Source organism: Ranitomeya variabilis, chromosome 2 (genome assembly GCF_051348905.1).
Source record: "Ranitomeya variabilis isolate aRanVar5 chromosome 2, aRanVar5.hap1, whole genome shotgun sequence".
Taxonomy (NCBI): domain Eukaryota; kingdom Metazoa; phylum Chordata; class Amphibia; order Anura; family Dendrobatidae; genus Ranitomeya; species Ranitomeya variabilis.
Genome location: NC_135233.1, coordinates 364,203,456 through 364,227,464, shown reverse-complemented (window position 1 = coordinate 364,227,464; position 24,009 = coordinate 364,203,456). Strand labels below are relative to the sequence as shown.

Sequence of the window (24,009 nt, the reverse complement as noted above, 5' to 3'; positions counted from 1 at the left end):
TCTCACGAGTAGGGTCGTCTTATTGTGCTTTAATTATTGTATTGCTAACGTTGCTACTTATGACTGTTGTGTTTGAAACTGTTAAACTGTAAAGCGCTGTGGAATATGTTGGCGCTATATAAATAAAGATTATTATTATGAGAATACGGCATGCGAAGAGTTTAGCAGAATAGGTACGTGGATCCATTTATAAAAAGTTGCGTGAACAACCCTTTTAAGAAATGGTGGAAATACAAGAAGGGATTATGTATCTGGTAATTCATAGTCTGAGGTAACAGCTCCTGAGGAAGATATGGGTCCATTTCACGCGACGTAACATCAGTCATTATGTCATTTGTTTTCTGCAGGCCGCTGTTATGTTCTGCTTATCCCGCAGCAGCCATTAGGCCACATGGTGTTCTGTCTCCATAGGCAGAACCTCGCTTGGGCCTTGTGATCACAGCAGACAGAGAACATGGAAAGATATTATATGAGAATGTAGATAAAACAAATAAAAAGCAAAAAACCTCTAAGCATATGACAAAGGCACGCAAAATGTGATTTAGGTGTATGTTGGGAGTCACAGTGGCATACGTTGGCCATTAACAACTATGGAAATACGTACACTGTGTAGTTTACATGGTGGCTAAGTGTCCGCCCCCCTAAAAAATAACCTGCAATATGTCCATTTGTTTTTTATCCGATTTGTACATCAAACTCGCCCATTCAAGTAATTAAGTCCATAAAAAAATGGGCAGAACACGGACGTCAGTCGCGTTTCACCTCAGTTCTGTCCATTTTTTCACTTTTCAAGGGGTAGGATAAGACTGGAAATGTTTGTTTTAATCCTGCAGAAAAAAAAAAAACAGATGTGGCATGGATGGTAAAAATGGACCAAAATTGATTGAACATTATTAATTCTTTCAGGATTTTTGCTGTGTTTTTTTACCCATTGAAAGTAATAATGTAATAAGTGCAAAAACACTGAAAAAAGGCAGTAGAGCATTTGTGCTACGTTTTTGGTAACTAAAATCAACTTGATTAATGTGGACAAATCGCCGCTGAAAAATGCAGTGTAAATAGCTAGAGGATAGGGACAGGGAGGAATAAACTGAATAAGAATAGGGACTAGGAGATAAACCCACATGTACTACAGCAAAACACAGAACACTACTGCAACAACTCCACTCCAATCATTTAGCTTTAGCATACAGCACAGGAAGACAAATCTTTCATCTGCAAGGACTAAATGCCCAGAACCAGTATGGTATAGACGGAGTAAATGACAAGCAGTTGCAGCGTGAACAACCAGGCTGTATAGACTCAGCCAACATGGAAAGAATCCTTAACCATCTCAGCACCAAAGGAAAGGAAATCCATTTAAATTAGGACATGAATCACACCGACCGACCGACGATTCATTACCCGATGTGACCGTCTAACTCCTGGTCTTCCAGGGGGACGAGACACCCTATGATATGTACATTTTAATTACCGCAATAGATCTTAGAATAAAATATTGGAATAATATAATATGTAAGAGCAGTACAAACATGGCCCAATTTAAATATGTAATAACAAAGGATAAAAAAAACTTGAATAATACAAATAATAAAGTATGATGCCAGCAAAAGTGCCCCCAAACACAGTATAATACCCCCACAGTGAATTCCTCCACAAGTACGGTATGATGACCATACTGTACCCCCCTCCCCCATTCCCCCATCAAAGAAATGTGACTCATCACAGTATGATTCTCCAACTATAATCCCCACACAGCCCTTCATACAGTATAATAGCCACAAAAAAGTGCTCCATACAGTATAACAGTCCCACATAGTGCTCCATACAATATAATAGCCACTAAAGTGATCCATGAAGTATAATGGGCCCCACATAGTCCTCCATACAGCATAATGGGGCCCTGCATTGCTTGCCATACAATATAATGGCCCCAAATAGTTCTCCATATAGCACAATGGCCACAAAAAGTGTTCCATAAAGTATAAAGCCCCCACAAAATGCTCTATACATTATAATGACTCCACATAGTGTTCCATGCAGCATAATGGCCACAAAAAGTGTTCCATACACTAAAATGGCCCTGCATAGTGCTCCATACAGTATAATGGCCCCACATAGTGCTCCATACAGGTATAATGGCCCTACATAGTGTTCCAGATAGTATAATGACCCCACATAACTTTCTGTACAGTATAATGACTCCACATAGTGTTCCATACAGTATAATGGCTCCATACTGTATAATGGCCACACATAGTGCTCCATGTAGTATAAGGGCCACAAAAAGTGCTCCATGCAGTATAGTGGCCCAACATAGTGCTCTATGCAACATAATGGTTCCACATATTACTCCATACAGTGTAATGGGCCACATAGCACTTTTTACAGTGTAATAGTCCCACATACTGCTCCATACAGTAGAATGGCTACAAAAAGTGCTACACACAGTATAATGGGCCCCACATAGGCCTCCATACAGTATAACAAGGCCCTGCATTGCCTTCCATACAGTACAATGGCTCAACATAGTGCTTCCTACAGTATAATGGCCACAAAAAGTTCTCCATACAGTCTAATATGCCCCACATAGTGCTCCATACAGTATAATGGCCCCACATAGTGCTCCGTACATTATAATGGCCCCACATAGTGCTCCGTACATTATAATGGCCCCACATAGCGCTCCGTACAGTATAATGGCCCCACATAGTGCTCCATACAGTATAATGGCCCCACATAGTGCTCCATACAGTATAATGGCCCCACATAGTGCTCCATACAGTATAATAGGCCCCTCATTAAAATAAATTAATACTCATCTCTGTTCATTCCCCCACTACTCCAGTCTCTTCATGGTGTCTTTAGATCCTCTGTACGTACACCTCGGTACAGCAGGCATGTTGTAATGACCTCGGATGCAGAGGGGTAATAATGGGAGAGGGAGCTGATGCTTGGTCCTCCATCATTGCTTTCAACTGTGATGAGTGAGCGTGCTTGGATATCGTGTTATTCGAGCATGCTTGAGTGTTATCCAAGAAATATGCTTGAGTCCCCGCGGCTACATGTCTCGCGGCTATGAGACAGCCGCAACACATGTGAGGAATGCCTAACAGACAAGCAATCCCTGCATGTGTTGCGAGACATGCAGCCTTGGGGACTCGAACATATTACCCGATCACGCCCAAGATACTCGGATAACACTCGAGCATGCTCGGGTAACATAATATCGATAATCACTAATGCCAATACAGTTGAAAGTGCGATGCCAGGCGTGGGGCCGCCCACTTATACTTAGGAAATGTGCCTGGCGTGGGCCAAATATATTCATTCTGTGGGCCAGAGTTTGACATGTGCTCTAACAGAAGAGTTAGATGGCTGTGTAACTCGAACTCGCAATGCAATGCTCAGACTGGCCGGCATCTCTCCTGACCCGAGCATGACAGCTTCATGCGTTTCTTTGTAGCTGTCACGCTCGGGTCAGGAGCGCTGCCGGCCACTCCGAGGATGGTGTTGTGATCCTCATCCGAGTTATATTGATTAAAATCCTACTTTTCAAAGGGTAGACATGCTACAGATTTCCTAATGATGAGAATATGGAAACAAATTGGTAGCACATCCAGGCCACACAGGCTGCTCACAGTAGCACGAGCAACATGCGGCCTGGTGTTGTGTTGAGTAAACCTCTCCTGAGACACTTTCATGTTCCTCCATGAAGGGCATTTCATGGTGTTGCCCACATGGTCTCCAGACCAATCTGCGACAATCATCATTGCAAGCAAGACAAAAGCAGGACTCATCACTGAAGAGGATAAACCTCCATTCCAGCTTCTATTGCCACCTTGCTCTGCACCATGATAGCCTTTGAGATTGGTGGCGTAAGGTCAATGAAGACGTCACACCGGTCCTACTCCTGGGAGTATGGTGGCATAATGTCCCCTCTCTAGTCTCCATTCCAGCTCGGCGTTACATTGATTTAGTCTTGGAGCCAGTGGTGCCGCCATTTCTTCAGTGTCCCAGGAGCCATTTTTCAACATGACATCAGGCCATATGTTTCTCGTACTACTATGAGCAGCCTACTTGGCCTTAACATGCATCCAAAGCTGCAGGTTCTCCAGTCTTGTCTCCTATCGAGTACATCTGGGACGTCATTAGTCAGTAATTACAGGGAGCTGCCAGCAGCGGATCTTGGTGATTTGGTGTTCAGAACTAAGGCCACATTCACATAGTATTTAGGGCTTGTTCACACGTTCCTTTTTTTGCTGCGTATTTTCCAGCTGCGGATTTTGGAAAACCGCAGTGCAAAACCGCGGTGGTTTTCAGTGCGGTTTTTTGTGCGGTTTCAACTGCGGATTCCACTGCGGGTTTCCAGCTGCACTTTCCTATTGGTGCAGGTGGAAACCCGCTGCGGAATCCGCAGAAAGAATTGACATGCTACTTCTTTTTTTCCGCAGAAAATCCGCGCTGATTTTCAAGCGGAAAAACGCAAAGTGGGCACAGCGGTTTTTGTTTTCCATAGGGTAACATTGTACTGTACCCTGCATGGAAAACGGCTGCGGATCCGCAGCTGAAAATCCGCTGCGGATCCGCAGCAAAAACCGCAGCGTGTGAACATAGCCTTAGTGAGTTTTTTTTCCTCAGTGTTTGTAAGCCAAAACCAGGAGTGGGTGAAAAATATAGAAAATACTGAGGTAAAATACTGATCAAATACTGGATGTGTGAACGTGGCCTAATGCATTTTTAAAGCAGGAATCGGGAATGCTAATTCTGGGGGATTATTTATTTTCCTTAAGTGTCTTTGAAGACATTTTGCTCTTTTCTTTACTACCCTTATTCAAAACCTCCTCAGAGATTTAAAAAAAAAAAAAAAAAAAAAACCTGAAAATTTCCTCAGCAAGGTGAATTTTCCACAGAGCAAGAATTTTCTTGGTTTTTCAGGAAGATTTTGAAGTAGACCCGTTCCCCCAAAATTCTGTGTGAATACATAAGCCTTTGAATACTCTTTGATGCAGATTATTTTCAAAATCCACATTAAACATAACTTTCACACGTTATCATTGTAGGACATGTGGAGAATGCTTTGTCTGTAATGAACATCAATACTATTAGAGCTTTTACTTTATTAGAGATTTTTTTCAGTCACAAACATGGTCACTGCGCTATTACACCAAATTTAGCGCCTTTCTAATGAATGAGCGCCATTACACAGTAAAATGAGGACGCACAAGATGGCGGCTCATCTCCTCAAATAATTCTTCTCGACTCACTGACAACAGCCAATAAGAACGCTGAAAAGCCGGGACAAAAGATTTGATTGACAAGTTTTATGACCAATAAAAGAAGGAGACGTTAAATTCCCGCCTTTCTCATTGTAGCCAATAAGCCGCTATTTTCCTTGATTGGCGTAGACTTTCAACCAATGAATGGACTAGATGAAAGATCGGCATTATGTTTGACCAATCGCGTTTCAGTAAGTAGGCGGGGCGGTTGTGGTTTAGCCCCGGCGCCATGTTACGGAGCTCTCAGTCCCGGCGGATCTCTGAAGATGGCGGCAACTGCAGCGGTGGGAGGAAGGCCAGCTTATTACGGCAACGAGGGTGGTCGTGCCACTAAGAGGATGAAGACGGACGGAACAGACGACAACGTGGCGGCCACGGCGGTAAGAATAAGGCATTTCCGTCATAGCTCATTGTGTCGCTTTTTTACGGTGCAGGCTGCGGGGCGCTGTCAGCAGGATGCTCAGGATCCCTCTGTTGTGCGGCCTCCACCATCATTTAAAGGGGAAGCTCATTTTTAGTTTTTTTTGTTTGTTTGTTTGTTTTTTTTTTTTGTTTTTTTTTGTGTGATTAAAATAACGGATTCGTCTACCCTCAGCCCGGGGGAGGGGTCCTATACTCAAAGGGTGACCGGAGGGTCCTACACGAGGACCCCGGGGCTGGCTACCTATGCTGCCTGCTGACCTTGCCGGTCTATAGACGTGTACAGTGGCTGCTTCTTAAAGGCAATGAGCCGCAGCCGGACCCCATTAAAACCTCTTAAGTCATGTTAAGATGGTGCCTTAAAGGGGTAGTCCTACGCTATAAAGGGATGACTACGTGGGTGGGAGCCTGATTTCTGGGCCGACCACTGCAGCTGACGATGATAAACCCTGGAGGCACAGGCCTTAGCTTGTTGGATGGGGCTGCTGGGTGGTATAGTTTCCCCCCTGGGAATGGCTGTGTGGCACCTGCCCGCAGATCTCCTCCAGTTGTGGGGCATGCTGGTAGTTGTAGTCCTAGAGCAGTAGATCCGGCTTCTGCTATAGCCTTGGATAGACTAGTAGTCCTGTAAGGTGGGCTAGCCGAGCAGGTCACCCTCCTAGATCAGTTGTGGTGATACTGGGAGACCACCTGCGTGACCTGCAGAAGGTGGCACAGGCCTCTCCCAAGACTCCAGGCCCAAATCTTTGTTGTTGGTGTGTTTTTTTTTGTTTTTTAATTTCCAAATTGGCACAGCAGGTTCATATAAAAAACGTAAAAAACGCATGCATATGCATCCCGTCATTTAGAATGCATTCTGCAACTTTTGTGCACACAATGCGTTTTTTTTATTCCCCATGAAAAAAGGCATCGCGGTAAACGCAGCATGTTCATTAATTTTGCGGATTTCCCGCTATATCATTGCATTAGGAAATCTCCGTGAAAAAAGCATGCTGATTTCTTGCAGAAAATGTCCGGTTTTGCTCAGGAAATTTCTGCAAGAAATCCTGAACGTGTGCACATTACCCTTTCCTTTGTGCCTTTTTATAGCCAAAAGTACTATATTTCTCTAAAATATTGCAAAAACTCCAGACCTTTATAAAAAAATCACTCCTGGGTTACATTGGTGTAAAATGTTTGCAGGTAAATCGATGATGACATCTAGAAAACAGAACTCAGCAACTATGACCAAAAAAGAGAGAACCAGGGCAAATATTGGAACTGCGGCAGCCGCCGATCCTGACTATTTTTAATCCTGTCCAACTATTGAAGTTTGTGTTTTGTTTTTGTTTGTTTTTTTGGGCGTTTCCACTACACACGATTCGGTGTTTATATTCTTAAAAATTTAGGAATTTTTAGATCCCTTTTTTTTTTTTTTTTCCCATATGAGGTAGTAATAAGGACCTGTTCTGTACCTATGTGTTCAAGATCAGGTATCAACACCCCAAAATGTGTCTGCAAATTGAAGTTTGCTTTGGCTTTTATCCTAAGGGTACCGTCACAGTGCCATTTTCATCGCTACGACGGCACGATTCGTGACGTTCTAGCGATATCGTTACGATATCGTAGTGTCTGACACACTACTGCGATCCGGAACCCCGCTGAGAATCGTACGTCGTAGCAGATCGTTTGAAACTTTCTTTCGTCGTCTAGTGTCCCGCTGTGCCGGCATGATTGCATCGTGTGACACAGGTTGTATACGATGTGCGCACAGTAACCAACGGCTTCTACATCGCAAATACGTCATGAAATTATCGCTCCAGCGCCGTGTATTGCAACGTGTGATCGCAGTCTACGACGCTGGAGCGATAATCAAGCGACGCTGCGTCACGAATCGTGCTGTCGTAGCGATGAAAATGGCACTGTGTGACGGTACCCTAAGTTATGTCACAAGGGGCAATGTTTGTTAGGATTTCTACTTTCAATAGGCGTTAGTGATCTGTGTATGTGACAGTAGTAAATCAAATCTTCCTCCTCTGGGGGTCTGCTTGTCTGATAGCCGCCTCCTGCCCCCACAGCTGTGGTCTCCTGCTCACACTACATTTCAGTGCAGAGTAAACTGTGGACCACCTGACGGTCCAGAAGTAGTGTAAGGAATTTGGTACACATCAATGACGAGATAAAATAACACCCCCTCCTCCAAAAAAAGGCATAAAATCTGACAATTTCATGTATTTATTTTTATTTTTTTGGCCAAAGGAAGGTCCTGGTGGTCCTGTAGTAGGAGGAATACCTGTTCACCTTGTGTACTGTGAGGTTCTGAATCTTCTCTATAGAGCTGCTGCCAGCTGTGCAGGATACATAATGGTTTGGTTTTTTAAAACTACATATTTTTTTTTTTTTTAGGAGGGATATGATGACCCTCACAAGACCCCGGCTTCTCCAGTGGTCCACGTGCGGGGGTTAATTGATGGTGTGGTGGAGGCTGATCTTGCAGAGGCCCTGCAGGAGTTTGGTACTATCAGGTAAGACTAGAAGTAACACTTATAAATGATTTTTTTTCTTGACGTGAACCTGAGTCTTAAGGTATGTGCACACGTTGCGGATTTCTGTGCAGGTTTTTCCGCTGAGTTTTTGAAAAATCTGCAGGTAAGACGCACTGTGGAATTACTGTTGATTTCCAGTGTTTTTTGTGCGAATTTCACCTGCTCTTTACCACCTGCGGATTCCTATAAAGGAACAGGTGTAGAACGCTGCGGAATCCGGCTCAAAGAATTTACATGCTGCAGAAAATACAACGCAGTATTTTCTGCAGCATGTGCACTGAGGATTTTGTTTTCCATAGGTTTACATGGTACTGTACACCGCATGGAAAACTGCAGCGTCCAATCCGCAACGTGTGCACATAGCCGTACTGTTGAACCACAATTGGAGTAACGGAGTCCAGCTCTGTCCTTACAGCCAGGTTTGTTTTTGCTTTGAGATGAAACATGCATATTAAAGCCACGTTGTGCAAGAGGCCAGTCAGTGACTGCTTGATTTTCTGTGCCTTCACCTTCTTGGCAGACAGACAAGTTGCAGATAAGCAGCCTCTAGTCACCTGAGCGGCATGGTTCCCCGGTTGGCTTGTTAAATGTAGTTTTCTTTCTGAAATGCCACAGCATATCTGAGTAAATGATACCTGGCTGGGATGGCAGACCCGGTGGGCAGCCTATATCAGCTGCGCCTCTGAGGACTGAGCTGCAGTTTGTTAGAGGCAGTACATTCCCTCTCCCCTGTGTGACTTGTACACATTGTGAATCTATACTCATATGCTATCACTTTGTGTGTAGTCTGGTGACACTGACTTGCTGGGTCCCTTCTCTCTCCACAGTTATGTAGTTGTAATGCCCAAGAAGCGACAAGCCCTGGTGGAGTTTGAGGATGTTCTGGGAGCCTGTAATGCTGTTAACTATGCTGCCGACAACCAGATATACGTTGCCGGTCACCCAGCTTTTGTCAACTACTCCACAAGTCAGAAGATCTCCCGCCCTGTTGACACTGGAGATGACTCGAGGGGCGTCAACAATGTGTTACTCTTCACCATCCTCAACCCCATTTATTCAATCACTACGGTAAGCTGTAGTGCCGAAAGCTTTTACTGGAAGTCTTATGTTGGTGATCTGTACTTCCCAGACACAATATGAAGGGCCTGAACCACCAATCACTGCGGACTTGGCAATCACAATGTGCCTGTCTATATCTGATTGGACTTGTTACTTGTCATTCAGTGGATCTGCAGTCGGTGGGAGCTGATCTATTAGGACAGGGATGTGGATTTTTTTTTTTAATACCATTCCGGGGGGGGGGGGGGCTCATACAAATTGCATGGTAACCCAGCCAGCAAAGTGCATCCTGATGCTAGCAGTGGTCTCGGGGTGTAATCATTCATTACATGCGCCTCATTGTTCAGTAATGAACACTGCGTGCCCATGCCAACCGAGCATGAAGAAATCAATGAGCCGGTCAGCTGTCAAACTACAGCTGCTGGGCCAAGCACCCCAGAAATCTGGGGGGCCAGATAAAAGGTTGAGGGCTGTAAACGCCCTGCAGGCCTGAGGTTCCCACCCATGTAATAGGGGTTTACTGCACGATTTCCACCCCCATATTTTACTCTCTATTTGAAGGGGTCAGTTTGCAAGTACTTTTGGTTAGTTTGCACTAAAACTTTAAATGTAGAAATGCATGCACTATTAGAGCTCATTGTTATTTTTAATATTATTTAGGATGTTTTGTACACAATCTGTAATCCATGTGGGCCTGTCCAGCGGATTGTCATCTTCAGGAAGAATGGTGTCCAGGCCATGGTTGAATATCCTTTTAAGAAATGCAATGTTTATAATCAACTCACTCTGAAGAGCTATTCCAGCCTTACACTGTTGTGGTGCATTTCTAGAATATACCGCCACTTTGTGATCATCTGATGGGTGGTGGAGCAGTGGCCCGCTGTCACTACGGCTCAATCGGGGCTGCTGTGCAGGGAAGTAAAAGGAGGAATGGCAGCAGAGCCTTCTCAGGATCTGACACGATCTCCCAAATCACAGTGTGATGACGTGCCATGAATTACCCATTTTTCAGCAGTGGTGTACACTGTTCTTGATGGTGAAATCTAGCTTTTACTGGTTGCTTGCTGACTTTACAAGTATGAGAACCTACAGTAAAAAAAAATGCACATGGAAACCAAAAATATAACTGGTAGTAAACCTTTGTTGAAATAAACACTTTAAAAAGAGGGATTTAAAATAAGTGGGTTACCAAAAGTGGCACCATAGCACTACTGTATAGCAGAAGATCAATACAAAGTACACGTAAAAAATTGACTCCTAGATGTAAAAAGTATATGCCGGTAAAGACAGCCTAGTGGTTTACACTACATATAAAACTTATTTTATATATCATCTTATATTGTAGCCAATAGATATAGTCAAAAATAATGTATAATAGACTTAAAACAGATCTGAAACCTGTATAGAGCTGACATTACCACCTGCTGATGCAGTGGCACACCCCGACGCGCGTTTTGGTGAAATTCCTTAATCTGGCCTTTTGGGTTAAATATATCTTATAGCGCCTGTATTAATTTTTTTTTTTGCCCATATTTTAAAGCCCAGTAGTCTAATTTTCTACTTCTAGCAGGAGGTAGATGCAAAAATAGTTACTATGGTGCCAACTTTGGTTAAACCCTAATCTGTCTTTGCATTCAGTGTTTAGCATTGAACACTGCTGGCCCAAGTACTGCCATTCCAAGGAATCTGGCTGGATAAATGGTAATTGAGAGCCATAAATGGTTCAGCACCCCTGCTGTGAGAGTAATCTCCAGTGCAGGGGGTAGTGAGAAGCCACCAGGCACCAGCCTCTTACTAGTCTACAGCACAATTGGGTTGTGTGAGCCTTGCTTAATTGCCGTGGCTTGTAGAAGAGAGTTTTCTGAAAGTAGGTAATGTCACAAACACAGGAACGTATATGTACAGTGTAAATTAATTATCAAATCTACCGTATACTTTATTGGATGTGCAAAATGTCTTTTATATACATTTTTCCTTAACCTTTTGTACATTTGACTCTGTACAAAGCGCTCAACGTGCCAAGGCGTCTCTGAATGGAGCAGACATATACTCAGGATGTTGTACTCTAAAGATTGAATATGCTAAGGTAAGTCCGAGATGGTGAACGTGGTGAATGGGTATTGTGGGTAGAGCAGGACTAGGCATTAAAGAGCAGGGGCTAGGAGTCTTTTGTTTGTGTCTTTTTGTTTTCTCCCTTTCTGCCCATGGCTATTTGGATATTTATACCATCCTTCGGTGGCTGTACAATTACGCCCACAATGTATGTCCTGATGCTTGCACTGGTGTCAGGATGTAATCTCTCATTGCACGAGCCTCAGCGTTCAGTGGTGAACATAGTGTACACATTGCTCACAGAGCAAGAAGAAATTTAAGAGCCGGTGACTCAAATTACAGCTATCGACCCTAGCACTGCAGTCCCTGGGAATCTACCCAGGGGCCGGATAAAAGGTCATTGAGGGGCGTGCAGTTCACCACCCATGCATTATTAAAGCATTCTTTCTCTAGGGTCCACATTATGATTCTTGTTTTTTCATCTTTCCAAAGCCCACAAGACTGAATGTCTTCAAAAACGACCAGGACACTTGGGACTACACCAACCCGACTCTGAGCGGACAAGGTAAAAATTTCCCTTTGTGTGTTTTATGTATACATTCTCTATTCATTAGTTTGATCAAATGCACCAGACTGGCACGTCACACTACAATGCCATTGCTTTAGCTCTTGGCTACCAAGAAACATGGTCCCATTTATTTTTTTCCCCTACATCTAACCCTATTTCCACAGTGTAAGATCTGGACAGAAATGTAAGTTAGGGTTTCTCAAACTTGTTTCACTTTACAAATTTTACATGTACCTCATCCCCCTAAACAATTTCTGAGCCATTTGGCTCCTGACCGTTTCTCCCTAGAGCAAGCAATGGCATTACATGTCCAAACCTAACACATTTCTTTTCCAAGGTACATAACTAGAATCCATGTGCAGGGGCCAGCTCAGTGCTGCCTGAGATGAAGGCGTTGACCCATGAGGCGACAGTATTTGGTTTTCAGGGGTGTCCCACTAGTGGGAAGTTTCTCACCTCCCTCTTGCGGTCCAGGACTGACAGGCCCTCATCTGCACATTGTCTGTTATTTAAAAAAAAAAAAAAAAACACACAGTGTAGTGAGAAAGCATGGAGACACGCATCGCAGAGACCAGGCCCTTCTACACACGGAGAACATCACACGGTGAACCAAGAGAAAGACGCTGAATCGGGGGCTCCGACAGGCATGTAACAAGTGCTTCCAGTACAGAGATCGGGCTCCACACTACAGCAGACACGTTACAAGTACAGTGAAACTGACGGACACATGCCATAGCAGAGCATTCACAATGGGCACGGAAGTGGGTCGGCACATGCCACGGCAGGCCAGAGACGGGACATGCTACAACACTAGCTCCAATGCGAACCTCCATTTCTCAGACAAGTCCAGAAGAGCCCGAAACACAACCTTGTTTTTCTAAACACCTCTTCAAGATACAGGACGTGCGCCCAGACACCCGCTAGCAGCATCACAAGCGAAACATGCACATTGGAGCACACAGAAACACGGAGAAACAAATTTTTTTTTTTTGTTTCTTTTAGCAACTTTTTACAGAATTTGTTGAGTTGTGTTTTGACCTTCGTTTGTAACTCATGACTGAAACCATGTGATGCAGGGTCGCAACGTGTGTATGGCGGGGCGGCACCTTTCAGAGCTCTGCTTACGCACACATGAGGTATCCAATGGTAAGAGAAATGCAGATAAGTTGTTGTCACTGGGACACGGCTGTAAGTAAGTCTTTTCTCAATCTTCCCAAATGAAATGTCTTGTGCTCAGTCAGAAATATAATTTTTATATATATAGTTTTATTTTTTTGCTATAAGGGCTTGTGGCTGATGGGGAGGAGCGAGGGTGGATCTGTGTATCAAGGTCACTTTGTTGCCCAGCAGTCCTTGGTTTGGGTTTGGGAGGTGATAAGGGATGTTGGACTTCTTCAATGCCATTTTTATAGAGGGTACTTTGTAGTAATTGTATGTTTTATTTGCTTCAGAGCCTTGATACACAGCTCTTTTTAAATTGGGTGCAGGCAGCAAGGACGTGGACCCCAATTTTTGATTAAATGGTGGGGGTTTACGATGACTGGGTGACAAAAAAATGCTGATTGATCTCTATGCTTAAATTCTAGGTGATGCCGCAGGAACTCCTAACAAACGGCAGCGAAATCCACCCTTACTGGGAGACCACCCCGCAGAGTATGGTAAGATGCCGCATCACGTCAGATAGCCCAAAGGATGCTCCAAATTCAGTAAAATGTTGCTCCGACACCATAGTCTGATCAGGTGGTGATGTCTTGATGGGCACCAGTCTACAGGACGTCATCTGCAACAGTTGCCTTTATATTAATAAATAGAACAACCGATAACACTGGGGAACACAATTTTTTAAGAGTTAGGTCAGACAACTGTTCTTAAGTTTTGGATGCTGAATCCAGAAATGATCTGTTTTTCTCTATCACGTCAAGTTTTTGAACTATAGGATTTTTGTCTTCTCAAAAATATGTAAACTACTGTACCTAAAGTGTTTGTTTTTTTTGTTTTTTTTAAATAGTACAAATATGAACAAAAAATGAAATATATAAGAAATAGGCATGAGAAATATGTAGGAAATATGTACATATGTAAATAAAACACTGAGATGGAAAGTTACAAGCTTTGAAAACTAACAAAGAAAATCATAAAAGATATATAAATTACAACTAAGCGCCCAATGTAAAGAGAAAAGCTATCACAAATCCTATTTATTCCTACTATGATTAATTTTTTGTGTAAAGATATTGATAATTATGACGTATTGGGAGCTGCACACACCTCTCACCACACTGTCTCAGTTGTGACTACTCTTACAAGTTGCCACGTAGCTCTGTATGAGTCGAATTGTAATCAGATAACAAGTCTTATTACAGATATCAGTGCAATTGTGCTTCTCTGGCAGGTAAGTTGTGGAGGAAAAACTTGACGTGCTAGAAAAAAACTGACTACATTTTTGGAATCAGCATGCCAATTTTAGTATAAATCAGCTCAAAAACCTAACTCAACAAATTTTTTTTCAAATTGTTCCCCAGTGTAATTGCTGTGCGACCTATAAAGACTGATATACCTATATAATGTAAACATGACTAGTAAATTTTGAATTTTTAGATGTTAGTCTAAATATCAAAACAATGCTATCTCTCAACAGAAAAAATGTGTTAGGTGATAGACTGAATAATTTACTAAAGTGCTTAAGTAATACATACCATAAGCAGCACAAGTTTTTGTTTACTTTTTTGCAAAAGGGATTAAAAAAAAATCACATTTGCATTTCAAAATAGGGGTCACATAAAATATACATGGTTTTATTGTGTGGGCAGGTGTCTAGTTAGTACAGAACTGCCCTACACTTTGTGAATGGTACAATGACAAGCACGTACTACTCGAATTTAATCAATCCAGTCATTGTGCCTCTGCACAAAACACAGGCCTAATTTAATCTTCATGGATGACTGTGCTCCAGCTCATTGAAGTCACATCATTAGGGAATGGCCTGCACTTTCTCCAGACCTGAATCCCACAGAAAACCTGTGGGATCAGGTGAGTCTCTATTTAGAGGCTCTAACGCTGTACCCCAGAACCTCCAATGACCTGAGGACTGCCCTTCAGTAAGGGTGGGGTGCAATGCCTCAGCAGGCAAGAATGCTCCTTGTGAGACGACATTGTCAAGCTGTAATTGATGCTCAAGGACACATGACAAGTTGAGACATTGACATTTATAGGGGCTTATACGCACGACTGATGGCTTCAGTTTTAATAAATGGTTTGTGATTCGATTGCTGCTTCTTATGTGCCCTAATTTAACGTTCAAACATTACTGTAGCGTGAATGATTGTATTTTGGGAGTCTGAGTCGGTCCATTTTATAAAAACACCCACAGCACTGCCTGTAGTGGTAAACTCCTGTTGATAAAACACTGATTTTTGTTATTGAACCACAAAACTCAGTCTGGTAAATGACGCATTGCTGGAAGCTGCGTTTCTGCCCCTACATCATCCTGCTCTTCAATTAACTGCTGAGAATTACCTTTTAATGTGAACCTGTCAGCAGGATTTTGCGAAGTAAACTACAGGCATTGTCAGGTTGGCAATGTTACACTGATTACAATTAAACCTGGGGTTAAGTAACCAGTGTTAGATGTTTTCAGTTAGTCTGGTTTCAAACTTGCGTCTGCAATGTGAGACTCGTGCAAGTCTTTTGCATCAGTGCCCGTCACTGCTGCCGGCATTCGGGATCCCGGAGTGTGCGGCTGCATGTATGTCTATGCAGCTGAACGCTCCGGTCCAAATCGCCAGCTGCAGTGACGGATATTGATGCGAGAGACTTGCACGAGTTTCTTGCATTGCACACGCAAGTGTGACACTGGCCTTAATGATATGTCCATGTTTTGGGGTGGGACTGTAGGCAGTCTTGTCTTCCTTCGCTGGAGTTACACTAAACGACTTACCAACGATCACGACCAGCGATACGACCTGGCCGTGGGAGCTGTCACACAGACAGCTCTCCAGCGACCAACGATCAGGGGAATGACTTCGGCATCGTTGAAACTGTCTTCAACGATGCCGAAGTCCCCCTGCAGCACCCGGGTAACCAGGGTAAACATCGGGTTACTAAGTGCAGGGCCGCGCTTAGTAACCCGATATTTACCCTGGTTACCATTGTAAAAGTTAAAAAAAAAAAAAAAAAACACTGCATATTCACATTCTGATGTCTGTCACGTCCCCCGCCGGCGTCCACAGGGTTAAAACTGCTTTCGGCAAGAGCGCTGCTAATGCACGCGCTGCTGCCGAGAGCTTTCCTGCACTGAATGTGTCAGCGCTGTGCTCTGCTTTACGGCCGGCGCTGACCGTCAGTGAGAATGTACTGTTTGTTTTTTTTTTAACTTTTACAATGGTAACCAGGGTAAATAACGGGTTACTAAGTGCGGCCCTGCGCTTAGTAACCCGATATTTACCCTGGTTACTAGTGAACACATCGCTGGATCGGCATCACACACGCCAATCCAGCGATGACAGCGGGTGATCAGCGACCAAAAAATGGTCCTGATCATTCCCCAACGATCTCTCAGCAGGGGCCTGATCGTTGGTCGCTGTCACACATAACGAGATCATTAGCGGGATCGTTGCTACGTCACCAAAAGCGTGACGTTGCAACGATATCGTTAACGATATCGTTGTGTGACTCAGCCTTTAGCCAGAGAAACCAAGGAAAGACCTGGCCAAAGCACTCTGATAAGGAATGTTTGTGCTTCAGGGTTGCCTGTGGACAAGTCTTTCCACAAAATGGCTTTCTTCACCCCAGGTATCATTTTAATCAGTGTGACAATGCCTGTAGTTTACTGGGTATAATCCTGCTAACAGGTTCCCTGTAATTCACTTGGCTTTTGAGTGATTGATGGAGGGGTGTGGGTCTTGAAATCCAGGCTCCCACTGAAATTAAATTAATAAAATAGCAAAAAAAATTTAGAATTTCTTGCAGAAGTGTAGTTGCCTTTTATGTACTGGTGTTTTTGCACTCCTTAGTGTGAATCCTCCCCGACTTTTTTTTTTTTTTTTTCTTTTTCAACAGGTGGAGGCCCGCATGGTGGATACCATGGTCCCTATCACGATGAGGGTTACGGCCCCCCACCCCCACACTATGAAAGCCGTAGATTGGGACCGCCTCCCGTTGGAGCCCCACGCAGGGGACCAAATCGTTATGGTCCTCAGTATGGTCACCCACCACCCCCGCCCCCTGAATACGGCCCCCATGCTGACAGCCCTGTGCTCATGGTGTACGGACTTGATCCAAACAAGATGAATTGCGATCGGGTGTTCAATGTCTTCTGTCTGTATGGCAATGTGGAGAAGGTAAGATGACCTGAACCCGTGGCGTCTCACGATTATTAACACTTGATATATTGGACTGCGCTGATCTCCAACTTTGACTATTAGGTGAAATTTATGAAGAGCAAGCCTGGGGCTGCCATGGTGGAGATGGCTGATGGTTACGCTGTGGACCGAGCCCTGACCCATCTGAACAATAACTTCATGTTTGGGCAGAAGCTCAGCGTCTGGTGAGTTCACTTGTCAGTATGGCGTAGAGTTGCCAAACTTTTTTTTCTCTGGTAGTTCTTAGTCTACGTTCACATTAGCGTTCGGTGCCGCAGCGTCGAGCATCGCCGCATGCGTCATGCGCCCCTATATTTAACATGGGGTTGCATGGACATGCGTTGTGCTGCGTTTTGCGACGCATGCGTTTTTTTGGGCGCAGATAACGCAACAAGTTGCATTTTTTTGTGTCCAGCTTTCGGCCAAATAGGACGCATGCGTCGCAAAACGCAGCGTTTTAGCGTGCGTTTTGTTGCGGTTTTGTTTGCATTGTGCGTTGCGTCGCCGACGCTGCGGCGCACAACGCAAATGTGAACGTAGCCTAACTACGTCTACATTTCCAGTGTATCTAAGCAGCAGTCAATTGTGCCCGGTCAGTCGTATGGCCTGGAGGACGGTTCATGCAGCTTCAAGGTATTCAGTGGCTCCAGAAACAATCGCTTCACGTCCGCCGAGCAGGCGGCTAAGAACCGGATCCAGCAGCCAAGCAACGTGCTACATTTCTTCAATGCTCCACCAGAAGTAACTGAGCAAAACTTCTATGAGATCAATGAGGAGCTCGGTGTGAAGAAACCAACATCTGTCAAAGTGTTTTCTGGAAAAAGTAAAAGTATGGACCTTTGGCTGTTTTAACCAGAACTTTAGAGGTGGGTAAGTGGGGTTTATCTCCCAAGATCCCTTGTTTACATGTGGTTTTTTTTTTTTTTTTTTCTTCTCCCACCTCTAGGTGAGCGGAGCTCTTCCGGGCTGTTGGAGTGGGAGTCTAAGAGTGATGCCCTGGAAACACTTGGTCTTCTGAATCATTACCAGATGAAGAATCCCAGTGAGTTCTCATATATGGGAATGTTTACATATAAACCAAATTGTGAAAACATGTAGAATTTAGATGTGATTCTGTCGCTGCACATTTGACTGAAGCTTGCAGCATTTCTGAAACCAAGCATTTCTGTGGTAGCCTGCAGCGTGTCTACAATCCGTAGCGGACGTTGTATGATGCAAGTGACACCGCCCCCCCCCCCCCCCCCCCGTTCGTTTCAAACTAAAAGCCACCTTGTGCAGCAGTAATGCTGCATTCTGACAGTGTGGCTCTTTTAATTCTGGGCGCTGTAACTAGAGAAATAATCAGTTTTATAATTTGTCCGAAATACCTGGTCTTCAGTCAAGTGTGCCGGCGTTTCCCCCCTGCTTCAGACAGCACACAGCTGTCACATCTTGGCGCCGGGTGCCGCCACCTCCTCACCGCTGTTTTCAAAATAGCCTGCGCTCTTTTCCCCTGCCTGGTGCAGGCGCAGTGAGCGCTGCCCGTCTTTCCTCATATATGCAGCCCAGCTGACTGAGCCTCCGCCCTGCCTGTGAATCCCAGCCCCGCAATGTGAATAAATCATAAGTCACTGCAGGGCTGGGAATCACAAGCAGGGCGGCCGCGCAGTCAGCTGGACTGCATATGAGGAAAGACTGGCAGCGCTCACTGCGCCTGCACCAGGCAGGGGAAAAGAGCGCAGGCGCCGGCTATTTTGAAAACAGCGGTGAGGAGGAGGCGGCACCCGGCGCCAAGAAGATGTGAGTGACAGCTGTGTGGCGTCTAAAACGGGGGAAATGCCGGCCTCCTTCGCTGAAGACCAGGTATTTCAGACAAATTATAAAACTGATTATTTCTCTAGTTACAGCACCCAGAACTAAAAGAGCCACCTTGTCAGAATGCAGCATTGCAGCTGCACAAGGTGGCTCTTTTAGTTTGAAACTACTGGGGGGGGGGGGTGACGGGTTCCCTTTAAACTGATTTGCTGAAAGTCTAAGGGTATGTGTCCACGTTCAGGAAACGCTGCGTTTTTGACGCAGTGCTGAGCCGCAGCGTCAAAAACACAGCGTCCAGATGTTACAGCATAGTGGAGGGGATTTAATGAAATCCCGACTCCACTATGTGTTAAAAACGCATGCGTTTTTGCTGCGGAAACGCACATGCGGTGCGTTTTTTCAAAACGCAGCATGTTGCTACAATGAGCAAAACACGCAGGTGACCTGCCAGTGACCTCAGGTGCAGTTTTGGTCAGGATTTTACCTGCATAAAATCCTGACCAAAGCCTGAAGCAATCCTGAACGTGGACACATACCCTAACTGTTGTATTCCCCTCCCCTACCTACTGATTGTTATTACCTCATTTTGGATAGAGGGGTTTTTTTTCCGTTCTGGACCACCCTATTAAAGCCTTTTATCACTTTCAGGAAAGTAAACCACAATATATAAAATAACTAAAAATAGGCACTGTCCCTCAGTATACTAGCTCAATTTGGGCCTGAAATACAGAATTAGGCTGCCATCACACTAGCAGGTATTTGGTCAGTATTTTACATCAGTATTTGTAAGCCAAAACCACGAGTGGAACAATTAGAGGAAAAGTATAATAGAAACATATGCACCACTTCAGCATTTATCACTCACTCATGGTTTCGGCATACAAATACTGATGTAAAATACTTACCAAATACTGCTAGTATGACTGCAGCCTTATAGTAAGGTTAATTCCTCTAACATAGGTTGTTTTTGGCTGTGCCAGGTTTACTGTGTAATCTGACTATTCATTGCTCTCCCTTCTTGCAGATGGCCCATACCCATACACCTTGAAGCTGTGTTTCTCCACCGCCCAGCATGCATCATAACCTCCCAGATGCGACCCCCATCGCCACTTCCCTCCCTGCCGCTGATGTTTAGTACCAGTTGGCTCCTTGAGCCAGTTTTTATTTCCGGTTTATTTTATAATTTTTCATTTTATTTTTTGTATGGTTGTGCCAGTGTTTAGCACATGTTAATAAACTGTTTGGGGGATACTTGTGTTGCGTCTGTGAATGAGCGTTTGCTAGTCTTTCCCATGTTTAATAAAGCCTGAAACTTTCATTGGTAACTGCTCGTGTCTGACTACTTCTGTATTTAGGAGATCTGAACACTGAGATTTTACTAAATGCATGTTTCTCTAACCTACTTGCAGGGTAGGGTCAAATGAATGGAGACTCTGCTCCGTGAAAAGCACAGCTCGAAGTCCCATGTTTGTGACCACTTCTCCGTTGCTTGTTTTGGCTGACAGATCTGCTTTCTATATTTTTTTTATTTTTTTTGTCGTCACCCATGACTGCACAACGGAGAGGGGATCCACCCATCAAGGGTAGGAAACCTACAGATAAAAATTTAGTACCTCTCTCTAGCATCAGTTGGTTTCCTGTCCCTGATGGGGAACCTACAGTTTAATCTGGACATACCTGTGGGATGCCAGGCCCATCCGATACAGGCAGCTGTTGGTTCTGTGCCTCGGCTGGTGCGGTAGCCTGAGGCACCACTTCTGGGGTCAGTGGACCCTTCAGGGTGTGCGGTGAGAGGAAGCAGAGAAGATTCCTGCACCCTGCCTCTTCTGGACTCTGCTCCCTGGACTTCCACCACGCTGGGACTCCGGGGGTTCCGGAAACCAGCCCGCATGCGTGGAGAGGCATGGCCTATAATGAGGAGCCCAGCGCCGCCATGATGAATTGCTGGGTAGCCAGTCAGGGTGCATGTGCGGGGGATGCAAACGTGCAATGCATTACTGGGAAACCTGATCGAACAGGTGCCTGAAAGTGCAATCATTCAAGATGGAAACAAACACATCAATGAAAATGCTGTTTCATGACCGTTCTGGATTTAAGGGATGCGTACCATCACGTCACCATACACAGACTATCAAAAGTTCCTAAGGGTAGCGGTCCTAATACAAGGAGTAGTAAGACACTATCAGTTCTCAGCTCTACCCTTTGGTCTAGCCATAGCACCATGGGTATTTACCAAGGTAATGGCACACCTGAGGGAACAGGACATTCTAATCGTTCCATATCTAGACGACTTCCTGACAATTGGCAAGCCCCCCCCCCCCCCCCCCAGCATTGCAAAGACCAGTTAGAGAGGGTCCTGAGTTTCTTAACCAAGTTAGGCTGGCTTTTGAATCTAGGGAAGTTCAGATTAGGGGTGAGCCAGGTACAGGAGTACCTGGGTATTATGCTAGACTCGAGCATTCAGGAGTGTCGCCCAACCCCCCCCCCCCCCCCCCCCCCTTAGAGAAAGTCTGGAAGATGGTAGCGTTGGGAGCTCAAACAAAAGATCTCCCCTCCACAACTTTGCGGAAAGCAATGTCCCTCTCAGGCTACTTTCACACACCAGTTTTTTGCCATCAGTCACAATCCGCCGAATTTTGAAAAAACGCAAATGAAAAAACAATGAATCTGGCATAAGTTGCTGACGGATCCGTGTTTTTTCTCATAGACTTGTATTGGCAACGGATGGCCTCACATTTCATCTGTTTTTCGCTGAATTCGCCTTCTGTCGCACCATGTCAGGGTGTTCTCAGACAACTGAGTGGTAGCATATTTGAATTGCCAAGGGGGAACCTGTTCCCTTCCGCTCATGGAAGTAACGCATTCCATTTTTCAGTTGGCAGAAGACGGTTTTGAGGAAAATACGAGAAGACAAAGCTTGTGATCTTAATAGCCCCCTTCTGGGTAAGGAGGACATGGTTTTCCTGGCTGAGGAGGATGTCCGTCTCTGACCCTTGGGTTCTGCCGGAGCTTCCAGACCTGCTCTCCTAGGGGCTGGTGGTGCACACGCGGCCTGGAACTTGAAAGGGCTCTAAGTGATAGGTGGTTTTCTCCAAATTTAGTCACCACCTTACCAGTAGAAAGCCAGTGACCACCAAGCTTGGTGGAAAAATCTGGAAAAAGTTCCTCTCAGGCTCCAGTCTAGATGGGGAGGTTTCACTAAAGGCAATCTTGGAAATCCTGCAGAAAGAGTTGGAACGGGCTGGCTACTAGCACTTTAGGGTATGTGCACACGTTGCAGATTTCCTGCAGAACTGCAGCTTTTTTTTCCCGTGCAGAAATTCTGCAGATCTGCAAGTGATTTACAGTACAATGTAAATCGATGGCAAAAAAAATATGCTGTGCAGCAGATTAAAAAAAGGACCATGTCACTTTGTGCAGATCTGCTGCGTTTCTGCACCCATTCCATAATAGAAATCTGCAAGGGTAAAAGAAGGAAGAAATCTGCACAAAAATCTGCAACGTGTGCACATACCAAAAAAAGGTGCAGATTCAGACCTGCGTTTTCTGCCAAGAAATGCAGAATCTGCACAGAAAATTCCACAGTCAAATCTGCAACGTGTGCACGAACCCTAAAGGTTCATGTCATAGCTTTAGGTGCTCTGTACAATTATGACCTGGCTGGGAATCAGTGGGTTTCCAGGTTCATAAAAGCGTCAGGCTTTTCCCTTGCGCTGTGGGATTTAAATTTGGTCCTTACCGCCCTAAGCCCCCGTTTGAACCCATGTCAGAGGATTCCCTGAGGACCCTGTCCCTCAAAACATCACTGCTGGTAGCTCTCACGTAAGCTAGGGTCAGTGACATTCAGGCATTGTCAGCCAAACCCTCCCTTCACACTAATTTTAGAGGAGAGGGTTATTCTTAAGACTGACCCAGCCTACCTCCCGAAGGATGTGTAGGGGTCGGGGGCCAGGGAGGCAGACATGGCAGATAGCAATCCCTTTATCACTCTCCGGCCTTCTCCCCTCCATCAAACGTGTACCTCTCTGAATACCTCGGTGCTGTTCCTCTGACCCATCAGGGTCTTCCCAGCACAGGACAGTTACCTCTGCAGACGATTCCAAGAATAAAGAGTCACAGTCCGGTTTTGCTTCAACTTCAATATGTTTACTCAGCAACTTGTCATGCAGGGCACACACTGTTACAGCATCAGGTACCGATATCTCTGACCCTTATCTGTCACTAAGCCTGTGTTCGGGACGATCCGTACTATACGGTCTCACAGTGTCCTCAATGTCCAGTATTTCTGCCTTTCGTGGGGGAGTTCTGCCCCGGTCCTGAGAATGGCGGCCCATGCAAAAACCTGCCACATTTTGGTGCACTTTCTCCCACTTTGCTCAGCCTTCTCTCCAGCAGCTGTAGTCCCACTGTTACTGCACTGCTGTTGCTGTACTCTCTGTTCTTAATTCTGGCCCCCTGGATACTACTGCTGGGCCCACTCTTCCTAGAAGAGCGTTACGGGGCACATTGTGCCCTGGGCTAGCCAGCCCTGTGAGCTACACGGGCACCCAGGGCCCATCTCAACTAAAGCAGGAAGCTCTTACTAACTTACCCTTCCTATCCTAACTATTTGCTATAATGCCCCCATGTAGTGGCCAGCTATTGATACTACTCCCCTAATACTAACCTGGCTCGGGGCACTTTCCCTAACAACAGTATATGTGCAAACATGTAATAGCATGACAACCTATTATACATTTAGACTCTTTATCGTAATACACCTAGGGTGTAGCAATACCTGTACGCAACCATGGTAATACACTTTAAATGTGTAGCAGTACCATACATAAATAACAGTGATAATACATTGAATAATGTAGCAGTATCACATGACATCTGGACAGTGGGTTAAGGGAGAGGGGAACAAGGCATCAAACTATCACATCCCCTACAGTTGCATCTCGGTTTCACAG

General features: G+C 44.9%; 1 protein-coding gene across 1 annotated transcript; it reads left to right on the top strand.

Moving 5' to 3' along the window:
• Positions 1-5,502: 5,502 nt before the first annotated feature.
• HNRNPL (heterogeneous nuclear ribonucleoprotein L) lies at positions 5,503-20,382 on the top strand. The gene is made up of 12 exons (XM_077285775.1): positions 5,503-5,659; positions 8,085-8,203; positions 9,052-9,292; positions 9,944-10,031; positions 11,275-11,369; positions 11,828-11,900; positions 13,490-13,561; positions 16,962-17,242; positions 17,327-17,448; positions 17,827-18,092; positions 18,210-18,305; positions 20,082-20,382. Exons 1-12 carry the CDS (start codon positions 5,546-5,548, stop codon positions 20,138-20,140), a joined length of 1,626 nt encoding a protein of 541 aa, XP_077141890.1. The 5' UTR covers positions 5,503-5,545; the 3' UTR covers positions 20,141-20,382.
• The last annotated feature ends 3,627 nt before the right edge of the window (positions 20,383-24,009 follow it).

Coding starts and splice junctions, on each gene's coding strand:
- HNRNPL (XM_077285775.1), top strand. CDS start 5,546: ATGGCGGCAACTGCAGCGGTGGGAGGAAGGCCAGCTTATTACGGCAAC. Junction 17,449..17,826: donor GGGCAGAAGCTCAGCGTCTG/GTGAGTTCACTT, acceptor CTACATTTCCAG/TGTATCTAAGCAGCAGTCAA. Junction 18,306..20,081: donor TTACCAGATGAAGAATCCCA/GTGAGTTCTCAT, acceptor CCCTTCTTGCAG/ATGGCCCATACCCATACACC.